The sequence below is a fragment of the Hippocampus guttulatus genome, chromosome 2 (assembly GCF_054856545.1).
Source record: "Hippocampus guttulatus isolate MCC_2025c chromosome 2, RoL_Hgut_1.0, whole genome shotgun sequence".
Classification (NCBI taxonomy): domain Eukaryota; kingdom Metazoa; phylum Chordata; class Actinopteri; order Syngnathiformes; family Syngnathidae; genus Hippocampus; species Hippocampus guttulatus.
The window spans coordinates 22232501-22256131 of NC_141262.1; the positions used below are offsets into that span (position 1 = coordinate 22232501).

Sequence of the window (23631 nt, forward strand, 5' to 3'; positions counted from 1 at the left end):
CCGTTTTGTTCAGGAGATTCTCCCTTGGGATCCTCACGTTGTGGAAAAGAGCGAACCTGCACAGTCACTCACTCCAAGTCAGTCATCGGACTTCGCCAACAACCGCGTACTCAATCGGACACGCAAATGAAGCCAATTTTTCAAGATGTATGCCAGCAGAAGGAAATGAAGGCCCATTTCATTCAATTGCATCCTGTATTAATCATTTGAAACAGGCTGAACTACAATTAAGGCTTGTTTTATTGAAAGACGCCCGTAGTCTAATCCCAATAAAGGCAAAGGACTAGGGCTGTAATTTTGGAGAACGATTGGAAGTTCAGGGAGATCTCGAATCTATTATGCTGGGGAAGAATTTGAGAGAAAATTTCTGTTGACTTGGATTTTCTTGCGGATTAAAACTAACATCGGCATGTTGATTCCAAAATGTTTTTTCCCTTTTGTAGCACGCCAATTTCTTTTCTCCAGATAAGCAAAACTGCACTGATTAGCTGTAGCAAGAATTGTCAGCTGATTACGATTGGACTCGTGTACGGCTACGTGGCGTACAGTGTGGTGAGAGGTGTGTGCAGCTCCCAATACATCATTGCTATCAATATCTGCAAACAGAACGCTGGCATATTAGGAATTAAAAAGATTAGTGATGGCTCTTTTTTGTTCCCAAAACTTGTAACACTTCCATCTTTGTGTTTTATTTAGATACACATTTAATATTTTTTAAGAAAAAAACGGGGTCCTATATCTTAGTTTTAGATTCGGCACCCAAATGCAGTTCAAAACAGCTGTCAGACCCAAAATCATTTTCAAATTCATTTGATAGTCGTCAAGTGCACGAGCGTACCCGTTATCGAGTCCGTTCTGGCCCAGCTTCTTGCCCATATCGCCGACCAACACGCCAGGCAACGCCAACAACGTTTTGGGATCTCTCACCTGCGTTCAACGGTAAATTTTATTTGCGCTCAAGCACCACTGACAAAGGTCAAAGGGAGGGAAAGGATCCAGAGCCAGCGTACCGGGACCACAAAGGAGTGCAGGCCGTGGCAAGCCCCGTCTGCCGTGTAGAGCTGCGCTAACACCAGCGCGTGGGTCGCCGTCTTCCCTAGGTTACCCACCCAAAACTTGGCTGCCTCAAAATCCGGAGAGTTGATGATAAACTCCTGCAAGACATTCCGGAGGCCAGCAATAGACCTTTTCGTCATGATGGGGAAACGACGGGCATTCGGCTACTTGCAGCGGGGAGCGTTTTCCCACCTGCGTGGACGGCTGATAGGTGGCAGTGGTCCTCATGGCTCTGGTGTTGCTGCCGTGACTCAGCTCGGTTAGCGCGAAGCATCCGTACGCCTCCAGCAAAACGAGCGTGTTACGGCCGGAGGGCGTGACGCGAAGATGACAGCGGGGGAGGAGCTTACCGTCATATCGTCGATGGCGTCCACAAACTTGTGGTGTCGCGCTGAGCCGCTGCTGGCGACCGTCCTTGCAAACATCTAAGCCACAACAACAACCGGTGACGTTTTAACCGCACATAGTCACAAAGTGCTTTGAACACACACAAGTGTAAACCCCCAAATGAACACAAATAGCAACGAGCAGCAGAATCGTAAGAGAAGAAGAAGCAGAGAAGGTCCCCGACAAAGCTCCAGTGATTGCTGCTTGCCGTGGAGAAGGATCGTGTGCCCCCGTTTGGATTTGTTGCCACTATGTGTGCGTTTAAGAAGCGACTGGTTGAATGTTTGGAATCACCGGGACATTTTTGCTAATTATTGCTAGCCCATTTATATAATTTCACATTACATGTTAGCATTAAGCTTGCAGACTTGGTTTGGTTGAACATTTAAAGAACATCTCTTAACCAGGGCTACCAATGATTATCGAGAGTAGTGTATACAGTCTTACTACATGTGGATTTTCCCTTACTGCTAGAAGGTTATCGCCGGCATCATCATATCATATGATAGAAGTTACAACTTGCAGTCTATGAGCAAAAGGCCGAATGGAAGCATCCCCAAACAACAGACAGTACCTCAAAGAAGTTTTATCATCCAACGGCTTTGTCGAGTACTCACCCCTTTGCTGAGGAAGAACTTGGCCGCCAAGGACCAGTCAAACATGCCCAAGCAGTCATTGAGGACCACCGTCTTCCAGGGGTCGGCCATGGCCTCGTCATTGGTCAGAAAGTCGTAGCGGAACAGCTGCTTCACCCTGTTTGTTTCCCGAGCAAATGGAACTTTTGAGTCTATGTCGGCGATGTGTGCAAAATAAATATACAGTCCACCTGGCACCTGAGGAAGGTGAGTTCTCGCATTTTCTCCAGAGGGAGGTCTTCACCCGGCCTCCTGGAGAAAACCGGATCATTCTCCAATGCCGTGAAGACTCGTTGCTGCGGCACAACACAAGAAGAAACATAACCGCAGAGGCAGACCATATCTACTATCTCGCCGTACCTTCAACACCATCGCCTCCTCTCCGTCCAGAAGTATAAGCATGTCCTTCCACGGGAAAGAAGCTTTTCGTCTGTAGACGTCTAGCGGCCCACTCGGGAGGTCAGCCACTTCTTGCTTCATTGTCTTCAAACTTTGCAAATAAATAGAGGGTGGCATTATATTGGTCATGTTTCTTCATTATTTCGCTCAACTTCCAAGTATTAACAGAACTCTCAACATTTACGCTTGTTTTTTTTTTTATACATTGAAAAAAAAACAATTTCTCAACACGCCACATTTTCCACATGAAAGGAAAAACATTCAACAAAAACTTGCTCATCTACCAAGCGAGCTCACCCCGTGACACACATATTTACACCCTTCAAACTACAAAACATTCTCGAAATTCAGGCTATTATTTTTCTTTGAAAATGTCACAGTTCTCCAATATTTTACATATTTTCTTTATCCTTTCACATTTCCTCATCCTTTTACATTTTCTGAACGATTAGAACATATATGAACAGAACTAGGGGCGGCCCGGTAGTCCAGTGGTTAGCACGTCGGCTTCACAGTGCAGAGGTACCGGGTTCGATTCCAGCTCCGGCCTCCCTGTGTGGAGTTTGCATGTTCTCCCCGGGCCTGCGTGGGTTTTCTCCGGGTGCTCCGGTTTCCTCCCACATTCCAAAAACATGCATGGCAGGCTGATTGAACGCTCTAAAATTGTCCCTGGGTGTGAATGTGAGCGTGGATGGTTGTTCGTCTCTGTGTGCCCTGCGATTGGCTGGCAACCGATTCAGGGTGTCCCCCGCCTACTGCCCGAAGACAGCTGGGATAGGCTCCAGCACCCCCCCGCGACCCTAGTGAGGATCAAGCGGTTCGGAAAATGGATGGATGGATGGATGGATGAACAGAACTAAATATCAAATATTTGACATTCCCCAAACTTCCACAATAAAATTCCAAAAGGAAGAGGTATTTTACGTGTTTACTTGCATGTTTAACTGCTTCAAAACAAGTCAATTAATTTCACAGCATTTCAGTCCAGCGCCAGATCCTCAGCATTCACGCAATTTCTCCAGAAATGTCCTTCTCTTGTTACTTATTTTTAATATTAAATGATTGACCTCGTTGAACGCAGGTTACTTGCCATTTGGCTTTCAAGTGTTCCATGTAGAGCAGAGTTCAAGGTCTGTTGGCAAAATGCCTTCATGTCAAAATGATGACATTAATTAAGATTATTCAATTATTCAACTCAAAACAACAAAGTCCAAAGCCTTCACGCCATACACGTTTCAAAAGCAAATAGTTACATACAGCAAAAAAGTTGCTTAAGTCATGATTTGGATTGTAAGTGGGGGGGGGGGGGGGGACACGTTTTACTTCATTCTGCCCCTTCTCGAACGTAACACTTTTTTGTTTACTTTTATTGTGTTAGATTTCATTTCGATTGCTCCAGATAAATAGCGACTAAACCAAAATGAAATAAAAGCGGCGCAAAATCGCTACTCGGAGTCGTTCATATTACGTATCTTTGGTTCATCCTACCTGTGTACAGTGGACTTTCTGCGAACGTTGACAGCGAGCAATCAAGAAGAAACCCGCGGTAGACATTGGCCCATGACACGCCCACTAAACTCTGAACTCGGAAGTAAACCGGCGGCGCCATCTTGGGACGGTTTTTGAGTACTTTATGTTTCAATTCAGAACGAGAAAACTCTGCAACTATGTACTTATTACATAGAAGTAAGGGCAAATAGGTCGACATTCATCTTTTCAATGCTTTTAATCTTTTATATCAAAACGCATGACAAGTGATGGTGATAGAACATAAAAGTAGCCTCAACTCAAAAAAGTCACTAACCGCAGCACAATATTCACAGTCTGTGTAGCAATTAGGCTTAACATTCTGAGCTCGTACATGAGTCGGACAACTCCGCCTCACTAGTTTAGTTTGATAGACACTCTCACAGTCAAAAAAATGTCTCATTTTCTAACAGCGGTTCATGCGAAACATAATGGATGAACAGCTGACGCACAACAGCACACACAAACATGGCAAGCCCTCGTTTTAGTTTGTCAAAGGTTTGACCCGGAGGCTGTAACCTCGTCGTCATCAGGAGGGCAGGGGACAAAGTCGGCCAACATGGTGGCGATGGCGTCGTCATGCATCTGGGGGAGACAAAATGCGGCCAATGTTCAATTCTGCCTGCGTCGGCTCACACAGTGACAAATGTCCAAAGATTGTGGTGCGGGTAAATCATTTCCTTCAACTCTTATGGACGCCATTTCCAGCATCAGTACAAGACGATAAAAACTAACCATGTGTTTTCAAATATGTATAAATGATGCAATCACTCATTCCCCGCCCCACTCAATGGTTTGTTTGTTCTCCCCAATTCAAGTCAAACTGAAAGTGACTCGAGGAAATAGTGGAATGTTTACCTTTTTCTTGTCGGTGCTTTGTCCTGCCTCTTCGTCCATATGTGCATCGTCTCTCTTGCGCTTAACTCCTTTCCCTTCGCCCCCTTCGCTCTCTTCCGCATCACTTTCCATCCGAGCACCCTGTGTGTCTTTGTCCTTTTCTTCCTCCTGGGGCCGCTCTTCGGGGCCCGACAAGGCAGCGGGTTCCGAAGGCAGTGGGCCACTGTCCTCAGGAGGGGGCGCTAGAAGTTCGTTTTGAAGGACGGGCGGCTGGTCATCACCGGCACTCGCTTCCTGCACGGGGCCCGGCGCCACTTCCTGTGGAGATTTCAATCATTGCACACGTTTTTCTATTGCCTAAATGTGGAGTTTTCCGACCTTGCTGACAAATGAATTATATGGGCTGAAAAGTCTTGAATAACCTAATACAATTTTGTGCCCTTCCCCCCTATGGAACCTATCCCCAGCTAATGGTGGGAAAAAAAAAAAAAAACACTTCTCGACACTTGCTATGCTCTTTCAGGAAGACCCCTAGACACTCGAAGATGCAGCCAAAGTCCTATCCAAATACACAGTTGTGTAACTGGTGTCACGGAAGCATGCTGAAGTGAAACATCTCAAATCAAACACAAACTGTGTCTTTCAAAAAGAAGTGAAGCCTGGTTTGTTGGTGGAAGTCAGAGAGTCTTTGCCACACGCGCACATTCACGCGCACTGTTGGTGCATTATTTATCAATCAATCTGTAAGACATTTATTTTGAAAGGTGATCATTGTTTGTCTATCCTATTGAGAGTTGAAACGATATGAGTAGTGGCAGACAGGGTTGGGTCCCCTTTTGGTGAGAATTGTTCCCGTGCACTGGCTTATTTTTAGTGTACCTGTAGTGGCAGATGAAGCTCGGCGAGCGGCGGCTCACGGCGAAAGGCCGCCGCTTCAGTCGTCTCTGCCTTGGCCGGCTCCTCCCCCTCCTCTGGCGCGCCTCCAGTCACGCACAAGATCTGAGGCATGGTGGGGTCGTCCATCCTCTCGCTCTCCTCCTCCTCCTCCTCCTCCTCCCTGGCCCCTTCCAGGACTCCGATGCTCTCCACCTCCTGCACTCGGGTACGCTCGTCGGCGACGTCGGCTCTGCTGAGTTGGATCTCCTGGATGCCTCCCACGGCTTCGCCGTCCGCACTCGAAGCGGCCGGCGCTACTTCTGCCCGGCGCACCTCCTCCTCCTCAATGCCACCCACGTTGGCCTTGTCCTCCGCCCCCTCCAACGGAGGCATCGGCCCATCTTCGCCCCCGTCGTCTTCTTCCTCGTCCTCCTCTTCCTCCTCCTCATCTTCCTCCTCTTCCTCCAGCTCCTCTCCTTCCTCGTCAAACTCGTCAAACTCCTCGCCCTCGTAAAACTCGCCCTCGGGAAAATCGCTGACTTCCTCCTCCTCGTCCTCATCTTCCTCCAGCTCTTCGTCATCCTCCATGTCTTCCTCTTCGTCCTCGTCGTCCGTGCTGTTGATGTTGATGACGGCGGAGTCTTCGTTGCTGGAGGAGGCGGGAAGCCTTCCTTGCGGGGGGGCCATCTGATTCTGCTGCATCTGGAGGGGCAGACCCAGGGCTCCGGGGCCCGAGGGCTGCATCAGCATCTGCTGGAGCTGAGGTCTGACGGCCGGTGCCTCGCCCTCACCCGAGCCACCCGGCGGGACAAGGGAGACAACCGAGGAGGCGGGAGGAGCGAAGGAGTTCACGGGGGCGGTGGGAAGCGGGGAGGTGGCCAAGTCATTGGGGAGGGAAACCCCATCGGTGGCAGCCTGAGCCAACGCCAAGGGTTCGGGGGCACCGCCCGCGGGCGGAGCAGCGGCGCCGGCCGGGTTCTGAGGCGGGGCCGCGGAAGTCTCGACGGGCTCGCGGACCTCCGCGGCGAGCATCCCCGGAGGAACGATGACCACGCTGTCGTCGGAGTCACTGGCCAGCGAGATCTCCACATCTTCGGCTTCCTCTTTATCGTAGCGCACAAAAACGGGTCTCTGCCCCTCGGTGGGCCCCAGTCCTGCCGTCTCAGGCTGGTGCTGCGGGTGCGGGGACAAGATGGCGTCGCCCGAGGCGTGGCCCGGAACCAGAGACAGGTGGTTTTCCAGCGAGCTCAACAAAGCGAGCGAGTGGCGAGCGGGGAAGGGCCCAGAGGAACCGGGACCTCCGAGGAGGGTGGGCAACGGGAGGCCGGGGGTCGGTCCCTGGGAAGATGGCAGGACAGGAGCCGAAGGCGTGGCCTTTAGGGTGAGGGGTGGTAAAGGGATGGCAATGGAGGGAGCACGCGGGTGGACCAGGGCGTTACACATGGTCAGCGCCTCGCTACAGAACGAAGACACCTGAAAGGGAGTGACGACAGTGCACTGAGTACACTGCTCATGACAATGGCAATGACATCGGCGGCAACGTCCAACCTTGAGGTTGCGGTCCACGCGTCCTTTGCTGAGAATGGACACGGCGCAGGTGAGTGGTGGAGGCCACGTGGGGGACGGGACCAGCACGAGAGCCAGCAACAACCTGAGAGTCCGCAAACACGTGATGATGACACACACAAACAAGCCCAGTAAACAAAACATGTCACTAGTGCAAAATTTTTAAGCCATTCTTCAGTGATAATTTTACAGTTTGAGCCCTGCGAGTCCCAGGGACTCGTTGACCAGAAAAGTATGAGTCCCATTATGCATTTAGAGAGTCCCAAATTTCGAATTCTGAAATGGTCTACTTATTCAATTGCATATGCTAACACAAACAACAACGATATACGTTGACAATAGGTTTATTTCTTATCAACAAATGCTGCAAAATTTTAAATAATTCAGGCATACAAGATTATTATCGCAAAAAACTATCCAACTGTAGCTGCTTCCTCTGTGATATCTCCGCAATAAAATTTACCACCACTTGTTCGCACCACTTGTTTTAACGTTACACGACTTGACAATCGTCTGCTTTCCACGCGGTGAAGGCCGATCTCGCCAATCTCGTCTCACGAGAACGGAAATCTCGTCACGCGAGATTACTTAACGCAAGATCAAAACAACAATGGCGGCGATCGTCAAACTGCGATCGTTGCTGGAAAAAAAGATTTACCGTAGTTTTTTTTTTGGACTGAGAAATTTTCTTGTGTCCCAAAAACGCACGTTATTTGGAACTGTGCGTCTGGCGGGAAAATTATGCGTCTAGAATGCGTGGACGCAGTGGTAACGAGATGGCTGATTCTTTTTGAAGGGCTTTGACAGCACACTGTCATGTCCCAATTTAGAGTGGTGTGACTTTAGTGTACAACCACATTGTGCCACTGCATGTAAATTTGGAGCAAGAAGAGGCTGAAAAGATCACCAACTCATCTCATGTCATAGATACATGGCCGTCTCCGGAGAGCAGAGACTATTAAACCTGAGAATATCGTCGTATGCTCAGTTTGCTGCTCAGCATGTGTGAGAGTAGCAGTTTTACCACACTTTAGAATTAATGTAAAATCTATGCTAATTTTTAATAGCCCATCTATGGCTTTTACCATGATGTGTTAGCATTAAGCTAACAGACGCAGAGTACCTGTAGAGTTCCCGCCGCGTGAGGGCACCACCGTACTGCCCGCTGACGCTCACTGCAGATTCGGAGGCGGCGTTGCAGCTGGACTGTTGCTGCTGCAAGCGCACACACAGCGGCAGCAGAACCTCATGGAGACGCTACCGCACAAAATACACGCCGTCAAATACGTCAACCCCCCCTGTCTTTCAAAACGTGAACTGATGCTGACAGATTTCGGTGCACCATTGTTGGTTTACGTCCACCATTTACCTTGTGCAGATCATCCTTTAGGAGGGTTCCGCTGGTCAGTATGATTTGTCTTAGTGCTTAGCCGGAGAAGAAAAGTATTGAAATCGTACGTCATCTGCAGAGGTGATGAGCGCATGTTTGAGCAACTTACCACTGAGAGCTGAGAGGCAGGTATCCTGGTTGGCCAAAGTGTCACCTTTCCTTTGGAGCGAGGGCACGACCGCATCGGCCATCACCAACGGTTTGGTCCTGCGAGGACCCGGTTTGCCTCCCGGAACCACGTCGGCCGACAAGCCCGCACGAAGCTGCGGGAGCAGGTGAGGAAAAGGACACGGCCGGGTTTAGCATTGCCGTGCGCTCTCTGTAAAAACAAATGCAACAACACCTTGATGGACTCGGCCCCGGGCGTGATGTCACCGAGGAGGTGGGCAAAAAGGAGCTCGGTGTGGCTGGAGCTACCCTGGAGGATGCCGGCAGACGCTCCGGCCACCTGCACCCACGCTTCCAGGCTTCTATACACGGACACGCGCACCGAACTGTAGGATTAAAAGCGGACGCCGGGATTTGATTGTGGGCTGCAGAGCACAGCGAGGATGTCAATTTGCAAGTCAAGAAAAGTCCCACCGTCACGTACCTGTAGGCTCTCTGCTGCCCAGGGTTGGCTTCAGGTGGAGGCGTCCATGCACTCAGCGTTTGGGAAAAGAGCCTCTGGAGCACCGCAGCATACTGCACCATGCTGCTTCGCACGCTGCAATCAAGACGAGAACGGCTAAGCACGCTTCAGTTTTTCACACAGCGCGCGTGCGTGCACATTTCAACTTACACTGTGAAGAGCGCAGATAAGACCTTGAGCGTGCAAGTGTGGATAGCAGGCAGGAGCAGCAGCCTCACGCTGCCGTCGCCTGTTAAATTCTGATGCGAAAAGCAAAACGGGTGCAGATGACTTGTGGGTTAACGGAAGCGTCAGTGTGGAAAGCGTGGATGCTCACGATGCTTTTGGCGCTGACGGCGAGAGCTCGACACACCAGGTTGAGAATGGGCCTGACGGGCAGACGCACAGCCGACGCCGGATCCACCCTGAAGGCACGTCAAGTTCACACCATTTGCAAAAATTCAGTACCGGATTGGCCCGAATATAAGACGGCCCTGATTATAAGACGACCCCCTCTTTTTCAAGACTCAAGTTTGAAAAAAGACTTTTTGAACACCAAATTCATTTTTATACAGAAAATAATTACAGTACATCTGAAACAAATGATTCTAACAATATATTTGAGAGAAAAAGCATGTTATCTTGCCTCATTCAAATCTAAAATGCTGGTTTCTGAAATGTAAATGACATCATAACTTCTCCTCAGCTGCCGGTTAACCTGGCCGATCTTCGACCCACTTGTCTCCAGATTGTCGCTACGTTTCTCCATTTTCTGTTATCTCTTCAATTATTTTCTTCTCTTTTCTTTCTTACAGCAATTGTTATTTTTCTTCTTCGTGCTACCGCTATTTTTATTTTTATTCTTCGTGACAGATATTGAATCGAATCGAATGCTGAACTTGACTCCCCAGGCCAAAGTGAACCTTTGGCCTGGGGAGTCAAGTTCAGCATTCGATTCAATATCTGGCGCCATCTAGCGTCGTGAATGGGTATAATGTCTAGACCCCGAATATAAGACGACCCCCACTTTTTCAGTCTTATTTCAATGCAAAAAACCACCAGCTTATTTTCGGGCCAATACGGTACATTGAACCTGTCGCTCATCATTTGCACCCCTCCCCCCCTGCTGTTTGAATGCCATCGATGGGTTTTGACAGTAAACAGTCACGTCCCACTTTAGACTTGCACGGCGTCGGTGAAGAATCCCCACCGATTGGGTTTGCCTGCGCGTACCTGAGGGTGTGCTTAAGTGCGAGACACACGGCCGTGTATCTGCGCTGGAGCTGCAGCGGCAGCAGGGCATCCGAATGGTCGAGAGGAGGAAAGCCGAGCTCCACCCCGGGACCTTCGTACTGCGCCGTCCTGTCTGCGGTGCCACACAGCGACAACCATTCGGCACGTGCAACGGACACGACGAGGCCCCCGAGCATGCCGGGTGGAGCGCGTACCAGATTCGGCACCGCGGTAAAGGTGAGCCAGCGCGCCATTGGCCGAGGCCAGCAGGCAGTGAACCTGATCGCTCCATCGGTCGGCTCGGCTGGCGCCCGACGCTCGGTCCGTCAGGCCGCCTAGGCACGGGAGGCGGGCGTAGCACTGACAAGCCATCTGGAGGGAACACATTGTGTGATGCGGGTCATCAGAGGGAGTCGTGGCAGCCTGACGGCAGGAGGACAGACCTCTTGGCTTTTCTTGTTGGAGCTGTCCATTTTGGAGAGGAAGTAGGCCCCCAGCTTGTCCTGAAACAATCATCAACTCAGGTATTGACACTGATGATCGAGCAAATGAAAGGTGATGTGACGCGTGTTACCCGCAGGGATCCGCACGCTCGGGGGTAGTAGGTCATACACGCTGTCATGCCCTCCATGGCCGCCAGCTCACACTGATATCACAGAAGGGCTACAGTCAGGCATTTATCATTGCTTCAGTCGAAAACAAACGACTCCAAAAAGAGCAGAGAGGCATACCGAGTCCTTTATGTGCAATCCACAAGCATGTAAATGCTCCTGAGTATTCAACAAGTAATCGATTTGAATCTCAAATTATTTCTTTTCATGCCCACTTATATTGTAGTGCATACACATTAGCATTTCTATATTTGAGTGCATGAAGTAAAGTTTACATGGAGCCATGCATCCTGATTAGAATGAACCCAAATGACAAAGCGAATGAAAAAGAGACACCGCCATCAAAATAAACTGGCTCGATCCAAATTGAATTTCATTGTGATTCGCACGGGTGGTATATTTCTTTGCTCAAACCGTTCAGAATTCACAAGTCTTATATGGGGTTCAATAAGAATCGCCAGGCTGCGTCCTGTCAGCGGGTGCTCCGTCTTGACAGCGAGGCGCAGTAACGTGCTTGTTTACGCATTTGAAAATACGGCGGCTTTCGGGTTGGTGGCGATATTCAGATTTTGACACCATTTCCGCATCTCCTCATTACACCGGGGTATACGATGATACCGTCGCTAATTTCAGACTTATTTTCCGGCTTGCGCCGACCGCTGCGAGTCAGTCAAGACCCGTAGCTCAAATCCGCTATTGATGTTTGTTTACCTTTTAACCAAGTTTGAATATCGATATCTATGCTCTAAAAATATCTGTAGGTATGCAACCACTGCGGTCTGCCTGAAATGTACGTGTTTTGCTTCCTTATTAAATGATGGTCGGGCCCCATAGCATGGGAGTCGTGAGCTGTGCGACGGCCATCTTGAGTGACAAAGAAAGAAACATAAGCAAGAATTATTTTGCCTCTTACATGGATACATCTTTTTTTGGGGGGGGGGGGGGGAGGGGGTACCTGTCAAACTGCACTTACCTACGCAGAAAAAAACCACATACTAAACAGATGTCATGTCTTTCAAGGTGAGGTACACCATGTAGCCCAGTCAGGTAGCGACTGTGACTAGTGCGGATACGCATACAGTGATGACCATTCTCAAACAACAGTTCGTGCAGCCCTAATTTCGACTGCATTTTGAATGGGAAGTTTTTTTCTTTCTTTGGAGGGGGAGGGGTGACCGTATAAATAAGACGTTGCGCCGCCTTGCTTTCCCTGCATCTCTGCTCACCTCCGTCTTCAGGCCCAGGAGTGATGTGAGGATGCCCAGGACACAGTTGAGGCCCACTTCTCGCGCCAGCTCTGCCAGCTGAGACGAATACTGCAGCAAGTCCTTCAAAATGGTCACGGCCAGCTGGATGCTGTGAACGGGGGCCTGCGACTGGAGAAGAGCTTTTGAGGAAACATCCTCCCGGATGTGGCCGACGGCGAATGATGCACATTGAGTCTAACCTGTATGACTTGCTGCAGCGAGCGCAGCCAGGAGAGACAGTGTTGCTGGAACAGCTCAGATGAACTGTCCTGAACCAGCATGGCGAGGAGACACAATCCCTCAAACCTGCACGCAAGTACACACAGATGACTCGCTGCTACAAATGGCACTGTGACATGTGTTTATTCTGAAGACGACACTCACTTGGTCTTGCTGGAGGCCAGCTTGGCGTTGCTAAACCCAAGGACTCCGCCGACGGTGCTGGCGCCCTGTCACAAGTTGCATTGAACAACACCAGAACAGCAGCACAAAACACAAGCGGGATTGCTCCCAAGTACAAATACTTCCTTAGTCTGCTTACTGCAAGTACATTTCTCAGGTCTCAGTTCTTTTTCTCAGATTTTTCTAATGATTGCTGACTTTTACTCCTTGCATTAGGAAAGCAGATGAGTGTTTGCCAGGGCCGGGACAGTTCTCGGTCAAACCGAAAATCATGAGGACACCTCGGCTCGGTACAATACGCCCTTACGCAGAGCTGTATTTCCCGTTTTGTTTTTTCGCTAGGCACTCGGGGCGAGTTTAATAAAATTCAACTTTAATGCATTGTCATGACTGCCCCAAAAGAGTTTGTGGTGTGGTGTGTGTGTGCGCGTGCGCGTGTGTAATGCTGAGTCTGGTTGGATTGGTCACTTCAACATGTGGACATGGATAATTCCTGAAAATGACCCCTAGGAAGGATTAAGGGAATGATTGTGAACGCGCAAAAACATCGTTTGGGATCATTCATGCTGACTCTCAAAAGGTGATAAGATTTCCCCCAAAGTGATAGTCTGCGAAAATGCTAAGTGTTGTTGGAATGGCCACTTCAACCTCAGTACAATGCACAAAAATTAAGAAAATCGAATAATGGGTTCCATATAAATAAGTTTATTAAGGGTGGGGGGGGGGGTTAAATGCTTTTTTAACAATTGGTTGCTTGGGTAAGTCAGTCTAAAATAATTAACGTAGAAAATCGATCAATCGTCACGAAAATGTGTGCAAACATCTCTATTTTTCCACCTATGGAAAGTCAAAACGATAACCCCGCTATTACGGATGCTTATCAAAGCTTTAATATTTACGTTCAAGATTTTAGAACGTTCCCTTAAGGGACATAACCTTTTTTTCCTTCTTCTCAGCGCGAACGTAATGTAAGAAGTCAAGAAATGATCGACGCTACCAGTTGGTATGCAGAGACGCGTTTCTTTATTTTTGTACATAGGTACATTTCAGATTCTGTACTTTTACGCAAATCAGTACTTCTACTTGTATTCGTACTTTTGCCAGCTGAGTAACAAAAGCCAGCAGGTTAGCAAGCAGCTAGCTGGTAGAGAGAGCGAACGTTCGGCTGGTGGCTTGCGAGCGGGCGTTCTCCACGTACCTGCGTGCGGAAGACGCCATGCTCTCGGTAGCTGTCCAGCAGGCTGGGTAAATATTCGGGGCGCTGCTCCTTTAGAACCGACAAGAAACCTTCAGTCAAACGCCCAGCAGACGAGCCATGCAGCCAAGATGATGCCGACATCTTTCCTGCCTGCCTGTCCGCCAAGTCAACGTCACTAATGTGCGACCGAGACGTTATTTTGCGAGACCCTCCTCAAAATAAACAAAACAAAAAACGGCGTCAACGAATTAAGTTCCACGACCGGTACATCCCAAAAGAAAGGAAACACACATTAAAATTATGAATAACATTTCGTCAACTCAATAATAATGTCACCACGCTTTAAAATTTAAGATACCTGCTCATATTGTAACAACCATCGTTCATGTCTGAAAATACAATTATTGTGGAAAGATGTCATTTTTGGGTCATTACAGTTTCCAGCCTCTCGTGCAACATTTGGGCTTAATTTAAAAACGGGTACTGTATGACCAAACCTCGTTTTCACCCTCAAAAAAATGTTTCAAAAAACGTCAACCAATTTAATTAAACAATTTCTTCAGCGAATTTGGTATTGAAATTAAATCATTATTATCACTGTTATATATTATCAACATGGAGTGGCTTTTTTAATATAGATGAAGAACAGACATAAATTAAGAAAAAATGGAGGTGGGACATCTTCCTGATCCCTTTTGTCTTAGAAGGCGACCCGTAGAAAAACGCTTCTGGTCATGCGCAGTACGCCTTGTTGTTTCGCAGCTCTCCCTCTGCGGCTCAGTCACGTTTTGCAGCTGGAAGACGACGCTCGATTTCATATTAAATTGATCTTCATCCTTCTTCTTCTCGTCGATGGCGAACGAACGCCTGCGAGCTCTGGAGGAGGTTGAGAAGGAAATCGCGATGGTCCTGCAATGTGCCGGTCAGCTCCAAAAGGACACCTCCCCCCCCCAGTTTAGCATTTAAGTGCATCTAACATCAGAGTTTTAAATTAATGTTATTTCGTGTCTATTGTTACAAGTTATCTTAAGGTGCTTTTCAAAGCACAGCGGTCTATAAAACCGTGATCCTTCAAGCGCCAATATTGGCTATAATGACGTCACCGTGACGCCAAAGGAAGGCAACTTGATTTATATAGCGCATTTTTTTAAATGGTTGCGTTTGTTTTGAAAAATCACTTTCGCACTTTAGTGGCCAGAGTATTAATGACAATGGATGGTACCGTACGAGCGAAAATGTTCCACATAACGAACCTCGTGGAGGGAAAGTTTTTTTTTTTAATTCTCATTCAGCAGACAAGCGCACAGTCAAAACAACTTTGGCTGACAGTTTTGTGTTCTTGACGTATAAACAGTTTGAACTTGGCGTATTGTAGCCAGACGAGAGCAACCCCCCCCCCCCCCACCTGCCCCAATACAATTTCGATCAAAATTTGGTATTTGTGTTTTGATGTGAAAAACCAACACTGTAATTCTCCTTCTCTCACTACACCTTTATACTTAATGAAAGAACTGGGGTGACCATTTGCTGTTGGCGGTTTTGTGCAGGAAACATCGTGATGGAACTTTCCAAAGACAAACACAACGCCAGCCTCCTGGACAGACAACTGGTCCAGTTTCAGAGCTCCGTCAACAGAGTGGAGAGCGAACTGAGTGGGCAAATCCGCTACCTGACGCAGGTATTGCACGCGCACTCCACGTTTCCATTCTTGAACGCAACATAGACATCTCCCGTCCTTTCTCCAGGTTGCCACGGGCCAACCTCACGAGGGCTCCACCTATTCATCCAGGAAGGACTGTCAGATGGCGCTCAACAGGGCCGAGTACGCCAAAGTAAAACTAGGAGAATTAGGACGGACCTGTGAGGTCATGTTGGAGCCGCCGCCAGCACAGCAAACATGAACAGAGGCCAACTTGTTTGATTCACTTTTATTTGGACAAACTTTTGAACCAGACAGCAATTGGACTGTCAATGCTTCTGGACTCCAGTGTGTGAGGATCTGGTGAAGGATTGGAATGCATCAATGTTCTCTGCACAGTCATTAAAAATATTTGTATACAGACAAACACATTGTTATTGCGGCCGGGGCAGCTTTCACTGCTGCGATTCGCCGATAACCGTTGTTAGCAGCTAACACAGGGGGTCCCCCTCGGCTCTACCCTCAGCCCCCGCTAAATGCAAGCGGCCAAAGTCTTGGAACACCAGTTCGTCGGCTTGAGATGCAGAGCTGTGCAAAAGAAGAAGAAAGAAGGTGATGTTACCAAGGAAAGCTCCCAATTCGAGGAGCAAAGTGACACATGCCACCCATCTTTGTGGAATTTTTTTGAAAAACATGCAACGGCCACTTCAAACACCCTGAATATCCACCCAAAACAATTTTCCGACAAATGAGCTATTCTGCCGCCCTTCTCATGAATCGTGTTCCATTTGTGCAATTTATTTTAGTTTTTTAGGTCAAGTGACGCCGTTTAAAAACGTCGCTGTCATTTGGACAACTTGAAAAGAAGTGACCATTGTGCCACACTCATATTTTTACGGACTGTCATTTTGAGGAACTCTTGTCACATCACCGCACACCCACACACACTTACTCGCTCTCGAAAGTGACGAGGTCGGCACCCACGGCGGCGTCGGTTTGTGCAGCGGCTGTAAACAGTAACACCACAAATTGAATTGCACTTTAATCCGGACGGTTTACGCAGATTAATCAAGATGATTGAGTTGTGTGTCACCTGGTTCCGGGTCGCTGGGTTTGGGATGCATCAGAACAAATGGAAGCTCCACTGCCATGTCCCTACATGCATACAAAAAGCAAAACCAAAAAAATTCTATGCGCGTATATTTACAAAGAGACTCCTGATACGACCATGTGATCAATACAGCGAACCCCCATTGATTGCGGCCCAACCACAGTCAGTAAAAACATTTTTTTTTTTAATCTGTTTTTACAGAGGCAACTCAAAAATTCTTTGAAAAAAAAATCAACTAATTTTAAGCCCCACCTCGACACATTTTAATCACATTAGTGGGTGTGTGAAGGATTTAATGTGAGCTCGCAGAGAGTCATTGTACAATGGGGTGGGGGGGGGATGGGGGGGGATCACTGCCGACTACAGTGGCACATCCAATTTTTAACGACAACTAAAACTAGAAAAACATTGTTGTGAATGAAATAAAATGCTTAAAGAACCGAACCAAAAAAACAACATCTTATGTCGGTAAAACTAACTACAAATAACAAAAATGTCATTCGCTTTCATCTTTGTCAATATGACACATTCAGCTGAAGGGCGTTTATTTCAGCGTTGCTGTACGTCTGTGAAGATGGAAGCTCATAGTCCTTTTTGAGAATTGTAGTTTAATTCATTACACAATAACAATTGGGCCTTTTTTTGAGGGGGTGGGGGGTGCGGAGGGACACTGTGCAAATCCCCATCCATAAAGCGAAAACTAAACTAAACGAACTCAAGTTATCAAATAAAACTCCAAAATGAAATAATAGCTAACTAAAACGAAAAATCCCCGAATCATCTAACTTGGGCCACATCTGAGCGAGTATGACAATACCGTATATACAACGCAAGCGTGTGAGATGTTGACAACATACCCGCCGCGAGATACCACCAGTTTGACTTTGACGCGGTAAGACACAACGATGCCCACCATCTCCTTGTCGCAACCTTCCTTCATTCTGCAACACAAACAGCCGCCGCGTTAAGAAACAAGGATGGCGATTTGCGGGCAGAGTGCGTGCGTGTGCGTACATGGTGCTGGAGGCCAGGTTGGTGTCTTGGTGTTTGAGTTTGCCATCCAACGCCAGGCCTCTCTTCTGGCGATTGGCACCCATGCAGGGCGTCAGCGTGTACACTTGGCAGAAGGTGGAACTGGCGCAGACCTGCTCGCTGATCGACGGGCACCGGGAAAACAAAACACGTGGTCACAAGCGCTCCGTCCGCCTCGGCGCCGGGATGCGTGTACCGACTCACTCCGCCTCCAGCTGGGCCACGGGACACTTGTACTGAGCCTTGGAGAACAGGCAGATGTCGGCATACTGGCGCACTGCGAGGGAGCAAGACGGAACGCCGTCAAAGCGGCGGAGGCCACACGCGCGCGTCCGACAGCCGCTCACCTGCGATCTTCACCTTCCTGACCGTCTTGCCAGAGTTGTTGGCAACGTGCACGTTCACGCTGATGGGCTCGCCGTGGTAGTACAGCTGTTGTGACAGAGCACAGGATTTGGAAGTTGGAAACGTTCCATTGGGGCGGCCCGGTAGTCCAGTGGTTAGTGCGTCGACCTCACAGTGCAGAGGTTCAATTCCAGCTCTGGACTTCCTGTGTGGAGTTTGCATGTTCTCCCCGTGCCTGCGTGGGTTTTCTCCGGGTACTCCGGTTTCCTCCCACATTCCAAAAACAGGCATCACAGGCTGATTGAACACTCAAATTGTCCCGAGGTGTGAGTGTGAGCGAGAAGGTGGTTCGTTGTGTGCCCTGCGATTGGCTGGCAACCGGGTCAGGGTGTCACCCGCCTACTGCCCGAAGATGGCTGGGATAGGCTCCAGCACCCTCCGCGACCCTCGTGAAGATAAGCGTATTGGAAAATGATGGAAAATTTCCATGGGAATAAACAGAGATCGTAAAGAATTTTTAAAAAGTTGGCTCTTGGTCAGGGGCGGCACAGCACGCCCTGGCACGGTTAGCGCATCCGCCTCACAGTGGATAGGTGTAGGGTTCGATCCCATCTTATTGCATGTTCTCCTCATGCCCATGTGGGTTTTCTCCGGGTACTCCGGTTTCCTCCCACATTCCAAAAACATTCGTGGCAGGTTGATGGAACGCTCTAAATTGTCCCCAAGTGTGAGTGTGAGCGCCGATGGTTGTTCGTCTATGTGTGCCCTGCGATTGGCTGGCGACCAGTTGAGGGTGGACTGCCCAAAGACAGCTGGGATAGTCTCCAGGAGCCCCGCGACCCTCGTGAGGATAAACCGGATTAGAAAATGGATGGATGGGCTCTTGTTGAGGAATTTGAACATAAAAATAATATACAGGTATTTCGCCTAACTAAAACAGGCAGTATTCGTGTTTTACACAGTAGCATTTTTTTCCAGTTACCAGCCACCCATTTTGAGTCGAAAGAATTTGACTTTTATTTGGTGTCCCGTAGGAGAAACTTATCTCGGAGGGCAGGTGACGCCAAATACGCCAATGCTCAAATGAAGCTGAAACTTTTTTTTTTTTAAGTGAAGCCATGATGATACTGCGATGCCCCGGCCCGTGGGGAACGGGAACCGTCGGGTTTGCCAAAATGTTGATGCTCAGTTCTGAGGACAAGTTTCCAATGTGTCAAAGGATCACCATCTTGTCCAGCGACGCCTCGAGGTCCAGCGGCCTCTCAGACATCAGGAAGCTTCGGCTGCTCTCCGCAGTGGGCTGCGGGCCTTTCTTCTCCGGGGCGTACTGCACCTTCCGGATCACTAGATGCACAGAGTTCCTGGAAGAAAGCAGAAAAAAAAAAATCAAGTAGGAGATGTTGATCACGGCACCGTCGTCCATATCGGGCAACCTCTGATGAATCCTCTCGCCGGCCGTCCTGGCGCAGTATGCCTGCAGCTCGAAATCCACACCGCACGCCTTGCCGGTGTCCTCGGGTCCTGGCTGAAGGGTGACCGAGCAGGGCAGGTTCTGTGGGATCTGAAGGCGCGGCGGCGCATTAGCTCCGTCCCAAAAAGCAGCTCCCGGTGCTCGATGTGACGCGGCGGCCTTACGCTGAAGCGGAAGGGGTGCGCGTGTTGGCCCAGCTTGCGCAGCAGCTTCTCCTGGAGGGAACTTAACGGCTTCTGATCGAGAACGCGAGGGAAGGCCTGGAAAGTGCTGACGTAGAGATCCTTCCGGAAGGACAGCCCCAGGACATCCACGTCCTCTCGACCGTACCGAAATACGCACGCCAGGCTCACGAACACTGCCGGGCCAAACGACACTTGCAATATGTTGGACTTTGTTGTCGTGACGTGCAACAAGCACCTCCTCGTTTTCACACCAAGTTGCAACATTTGACGAATGTACTCGAATGCTAAAGGTAACTGAAGTGCACGCGGGCAGTGAGTCTTTCGCGTGCCACTTTGAGGCAAACAAATGTAAATTGCATCTAAGCACCAAGTAAATCGCATATACAGTGAATATAAAAAGTCTACACACCCCTGTTCAAAAGTCAAGTTTTTGTAAAACAAGAAAAAGAGTACCGTATTTTCCGCTTTGGAGTATAAGGCGCACCTTCAATGAATGACCTATTTGAAAACGGTTTTCACATATAGGGCGCACCGCATAATAAGGCGCATAGATAGCTACAATCGTGGCTGGGGTTCATAATGCATCCACTAGATGGAGCTACGCTAAAAGGAATACAATACAATACAGCTTTATTTATATAGTGCTTTGACAACCACTGCAGCAGTAACAAAGCACTTTACAGAACATTTAAAATACTACTTCCAAGAAATCATAATATTGATCCAAATATAAGGCGCATCGGATTATAAGGCGCACTGTCAACTTTTGAGGGAAATGAATGCTTTTAGGTGCGCCTTGTAGTGCAGAAAACACGGTAAGTCAGGGTAACAACATATCGGTACAGAGCACTGATTCTCAAACCGCTCGCGATACACTGGCTCCCTCTAGTGGTACGCAAAAATAGATCACTGCATACGGACAGTTCGGCTGTATTTAACTTGATACTTCAAAGCGTTCCCTTTTAATCTTTAGGAACTAGCTGTTTCAAAACTTGTATTTAGGTACAATTTTAAATGTTAATGAGCAATATGTTATTTGAAAAATGATTTTAGCTGTTATTTTTCATTTTATTTGAGTGCTGCAGCATTGTTCAAACTCTGCATAATGTTATAGAGGCTGACAATAAGATCAAATACTTTTTTGGAGTAAAACCACGCTTGTTTTTGATGAACACAGAGGCCTACGACACTTTTGCATCTCGATGTCGGTGATAATGGTGGAACTTGGTGGGAAAAGTTGAAGATCATGCATCCTGCTTTTACCTTTGCGATCTTGCAGGTATTCGGGATCCACTAGGACAACGCCATCTGCGCCAGCAAACAATCTCCACGTCACCCTGCAAGTTTGTTTTTTTTTGGTGCACGCGTGCATCTGTGTTCACTCACCCACAGTATCCACGTGATCCAAATGGTCGACGAAGTCACGCTTGCCCAGATAAACAATGAGCTGTGGGGTGGAGAATCGTCAGCGCTCACCTGCACGCGGCGACATCGGCGGCGAGCCTACCTTGCCATTGGGGCTGCTCTTCTTGAAGACTCTGGAAGGAGATGAGCAATATTCAAAGGCTTTCCTCACAGTTCATTTTCCACAAGTCATTTACGTCCGTTTGGCTTGTTATTGGCGATAATGCGGAAATGCAGATTTGATGCAGGGGAGAAGAACGTCGATAGCATTGCCGCTAGTCTCGTTTTGTTGTTTTTTTGTTTTTTTTTGACAGGCGCAAGAGAAAACGTTGACAAGTTGGCAACAGACTTGAGCTTCAATCCTGGCCCAAATGTTCTGAGCTCCTTTTGCCACACCACCAGCGTTGTACGGAGGAGAACGCAAATCTAAATCGGGTGCCCTGAAACTGCTCTTAAGCTGCAAGTCATTCGCTGGCCAGCTGGTCAATCTTTAGATTTCTGCTGTGCAAGTTTTACTGCCTCCTGCTTGCAGTAGTTGGCCTTGAGAAATATTTCAAGGACATGTGATGTCAAATAAACATGGAAATGTGCCCAACGTCACATTTCCTGCCTCTCGTGGTCCTGAGTGTCCAGGAAGAAGTCAACCCCCCCCCCCCAAAAAAAAAAGAGGTTGGTGGGGGATCAGGCAAAAGTGCAAGTGAGCAGATTGAGAGCACATCCGCAATTTCAACAGGAAGCCATTGTTTTCGGAGCACGACAATTTGTGAAGGGTGAACGTGCGTGTTACTGGTGCATTTTTGGAAAACAAAAGTTAGATTTGTGCGATTTATTATTTTCTCTGATTGTCAAGGGTCATCAAGTGCACCTCAAACTGTGCCAGCCAAAGATGTTTGATGCGGGTGATTAAATGTTGAGAAAGTTTTCTGAAGAGTTCTTTACGTTTGTTCCTTAAATTTGAGGACACACTGTGGCTTTGAGGCTTTCCTGTTCCTAGGACATAATTTCAGAGCAATGCCACCCTATCCAGTAAAGATCCCAAAACAGCTGGAAGTGCTAAATCAGCATCCTCCCACCTATATCACCTGATCGCCTTGTTAAATATCATTTGCTCTTTTTTTCTTTTTTTTCCCCCCCTAGGCTTAGCTGCCGAATGAGCAGGGTGCTCCGCTTGCTCTTGCTCCAGCAGCGTTTTCTGATTGAGGAAGTTATTTCAGGAAAAGCCAAAAGTTGCGTTTGGACCATAACATGCTAATAGCACTTTGGTCTGCGGGCAATAAGAAGCGCAAGCAAAAGGAGGAGGCGAGATGCGCAGGATGGGTTTGGAAGGTACCTGGTGGCCTCTTTGTCCCCCATGTGGTCGATGCCGCTTGCGTCGGGATCGGCTGGCGTGTGACATGCTTTGGAGTTGTGTCCGGCTTTTGGGCTCCTTTCCGTCGCCAATGACAGGAGCCACGCCCACTCGAAATAATTGATACCTCCGGTGACGTATAACGCACGTGACGTGAGAAGCCGCGTAAAAAAAAAAAGATAACCCGTAATAAAATGCTGCTTACTATTCTTGCTGCTTTTTTTCGCATTCCAACTGCACATCGTTAGCTTAATCGAATAATTTCCTAGGTCATTTTAAAAACGTTTTTAGGACCAAAAAATGGTTTAAGTAGTTGCCTGAATTCAACGTGTGGAATTTTGTGACCGAGGTCAGCGGTCCCCAACCTTTTTTGCCCCACGGGCCTGTTTAATGTCAGACAATATTTTCACGGACCGGCCTTTGTGGTGTGGCGGATAAATACAACAAAAATAATGTGATAGGACCTGCATGAAAACCTTGGTATTTTCTAAACATAATAACATACCTGTCAACTTTTTGGAGCGCCAACCTGTATAAACTACCAAAAAAATCCCTATAAAGAGCAAAAAATCCTTATAACATACCAAAGCATTTTATATGTCAAAATAACGGCAGAAAAAAAACCACGAAATTTTCAATGATATTTATTGTAGATCTCCATAATGCAATGTCTGGTTAATGTCTAATCATCATTCTACTTAGTGGCATTACTGTGTTCAGAGTTGTATTCCTGCGTTACTTTTTTCACCAACTCCAAATGATTTGGAGTTGGTGAAAAAAAAACCCCGGAAATGTTCAGAATCCGTATGATTTGTGCGATACGGCCATATACGTAAGATTCACCACAAAATCCGTATGAACTATGGCTAAACCGTATGAGTTGACAGGTATGTAATAATAAACACGAGTAATGTCGTCTCTGGCCGCAACGCTCTCTAGTAGTCTAGTCGATAAGGTAACGTTTAAACGTGCCTTTAAAATAAGATACAACGCAAATTTAAAGTGCATGAAAAATACGACTCGCCACAATGCTGAATCAGCAGTAGTGCTCAATCTCTTTCAATAGCAAAGACAGGTGATCATACACCAGTTGGGAGCATGAAGGCTCAGACTATATGTCTC

At 47.9% G+C, this 23631-nt stretch overlaps 4 protein-coding genes across 7 annotated transcripts in view; 1 reads left to right on the forward strand and 3 right to left on the reverse strand.

The window, feature by feature from the left end:
- The window catches only part of acox3 (acyl-CoA oxidase 3, pristanoyl), a 10113-nt gene extending 6066 nt beyond the window's left edge, over positions 1–4047 (reverse strand). Inside the window, exons 1-9 of one of the 2 annotated variants that reach the window (XM_086102365.1) lie at positions 3966–4047; positions 2439–2568; positions 2277–2374; positions 2061–2196; positions 1407–1481; positions 1249–1338; positions 1011–1154; positions 839–927; positions 1–56 (exon numbers count right to left, since the gene is read on the reverse strand). The exon at positions 1–56 is cut by the window's left edge and continues 41 nt beyond it. In XM_086102365.1, the coding sequence (XP_085958491.1) occupies positions 1–56; positions 839–927; positions 1011–1154; positions 1249–1338; positions 1407–1481; positions 2061–2196; positions 2277–2374; positions 2439–2558 (808 nt within the window). In that variant the 5' untranslated portion in view covers positions 2559–2568; positions 3966–4047. Of the gene's footprint in view, positions 57–838; positions 928–1010; positions 1155–1248; positions 1339–1406; positions 1482–2060; positions 2197–2276; positions 2375–2438; positions 2610–3965 lie in introns of those variants that run through there. The other variant, XM_086102356.1, reaches the window with a different exon arrangement.
- Positions 4048–4184: 137 nt separating this feature from the next.
- On the reverse strand, positions 4185–14343 carry pelp1 (proline, glutamate and leucine rich protein 1). Of its 2 annotated transcripts, none has more exons than XM_086102411.1 (19): positions 13975–14343; positions 12759–12823; positions 12575–12680; positions 12354–12503; positions 11091–11162; positions 10960–11019; positions 10732–10888; positions 10517–10649; positions 9621–9708; positions 9455–9543; positions 9266–9379; positions 9017–9143; positions 8783–8936; positions 8653–8708; positions 8407–8540; positions 7266–7368; positions 5721–7190; positions 4863–5159; positions 4185–4589 (listed from the first exon to the last, which is right to left on the reverse strand). In XM_086102411.1, the coding sequence occupies exons 1-19, from the start codon at positions 14113–14115 to the stop codon at positions 4497–4499; spliced, it is 3609 nt and encodes a 1202-aa protein (XP_085958537.1). In that variant the 5' UTR covers positions 14116–14343; the 3' UTR covers positions 4185–4496. The 2 variants fall into 2 exon arrangements, with proteins under 2 accessions (XP_085958537.1, XP_085958528.1); XM_086102402.1 differs by having other exon boundaries at positions 9017–9167; positions 13975–14342.
- Positions 14344–14727: 384 nt separating this feature from the next.
- On the forward strand, positions 14728–16040 carry med11 (mediator complex subunit 11). Its single transcript, XM_086102537.1, has 3 exons — positions 14728–14896; positions 15522–15652; positions 15720–16040. The coding sequence occupies exons 1-3, from the start codon at positions 14827–14829 to the stop codon at positions 15873–15875; spliced, it is 357 nt and encodes a 118-aa protein (XP_085958663.1). The 5' UTR covers positions 14728–14826; the 3' UTR covers positions 15876–16040.
- Positions 15888–22601, reverse strand: arrb2b (arrestin, beta 2b). 2 transcript variants are annotated; one of them, XM_086102501.1, is made up of 14 exons: positions 22492–22601; positions 21265–21295; positions 21144–21204; positions 21021–21065; positions 19737–19930; positions 19535–19662; positions 19327–19462; positions 18104–18188; positions 17961–18033; positions 17739–17876; positions 17582–17665; positions 16707–16768; positions 16566–16620; positions 15888–16201 (listed from the first exon to the last, which is right to left on the reverse strand). In XM_086102501.1, the coding sequence occupies exons 1-14, from the start codon at positions 22512–22514 to the stop codon at positions 16105–16107; spliced, it is 1212 nt and encodes a 403-aa protein (XP_085958627.1). In that variant the 5' UTR covers positions 22515–22601; the 3' UTR covers positions 15888–16104. The 2 variants fall into 2 exon arrangements, with proteins under 2 accessions (XP_085958627.1, XP_085958619.1); XM_086102493.1 differs by having other exon boundaries at positions 19327–19662.
- Between the last annotated feature and the right edge of the window lie 1030 nt (positions 22602–23631).

Coding starts and splice junctions, on each gene's coding strand:
- pelp1 (XM_086102402.1), bottom strand. CDS start 14,115: ATGTCGGCATCATCTTGGCTGCATGGCTCGTCTGCTGGGCGTTTGACT. Junction 9,380..9,454: donor TTATCTGCGCTCTTCACAGT/GTAAGTTGAAAT, acceptor TCTTGATTGCAG/CGTGCGAAGCAGCATGGTGC. Junction 4,590..4,862: donor AAAGCACCGACAAGAAAAAG/GTAAACATTCCA, acceptor TGTCTCCCCCAG/ATGCATGACGACGCCATCGC.
- med11 (XM_086102537.1), top strand. CDS start 14,827: ATGGCGAACGAACGCCTGCGAGCTCTGGAGGAGGTTGAGAAGGAAATC. Junction 14,897..15,521: donor GATGGTCCTGCAATGTGCCG/GTCAGCTCCAAA, acceptor GGTTTTGTGCAG/GAAACATCGTGATGGAACTT. Junction 15,653..15,719: donor AAATCCGCTACCTGACGCAG/GTATTGCACGCG, acceptor TCCTTTCTCCAG/GTTGCCACGGGCCAACCTCA.
- arrb2b (XM_086102493.1), bottom strand. CDS start 22,514: ATGGGGGACAAAGAGGCCACCAG. Junction 21,296..22,491: donor GGGGACAAAGAGGCCACCAG/GTACCTTCCAAA, acceptor ATCTCCTTCCAG/AGTCTTCAAGAAGAGCAGCC. Junction 21,066..21,143: donor GGATCACGTGGATACTGTGG/GTGAGTGAACAC, acceptor TTGCTGGCGCAG/ATGGCGTTGTCCTAGTGGAT.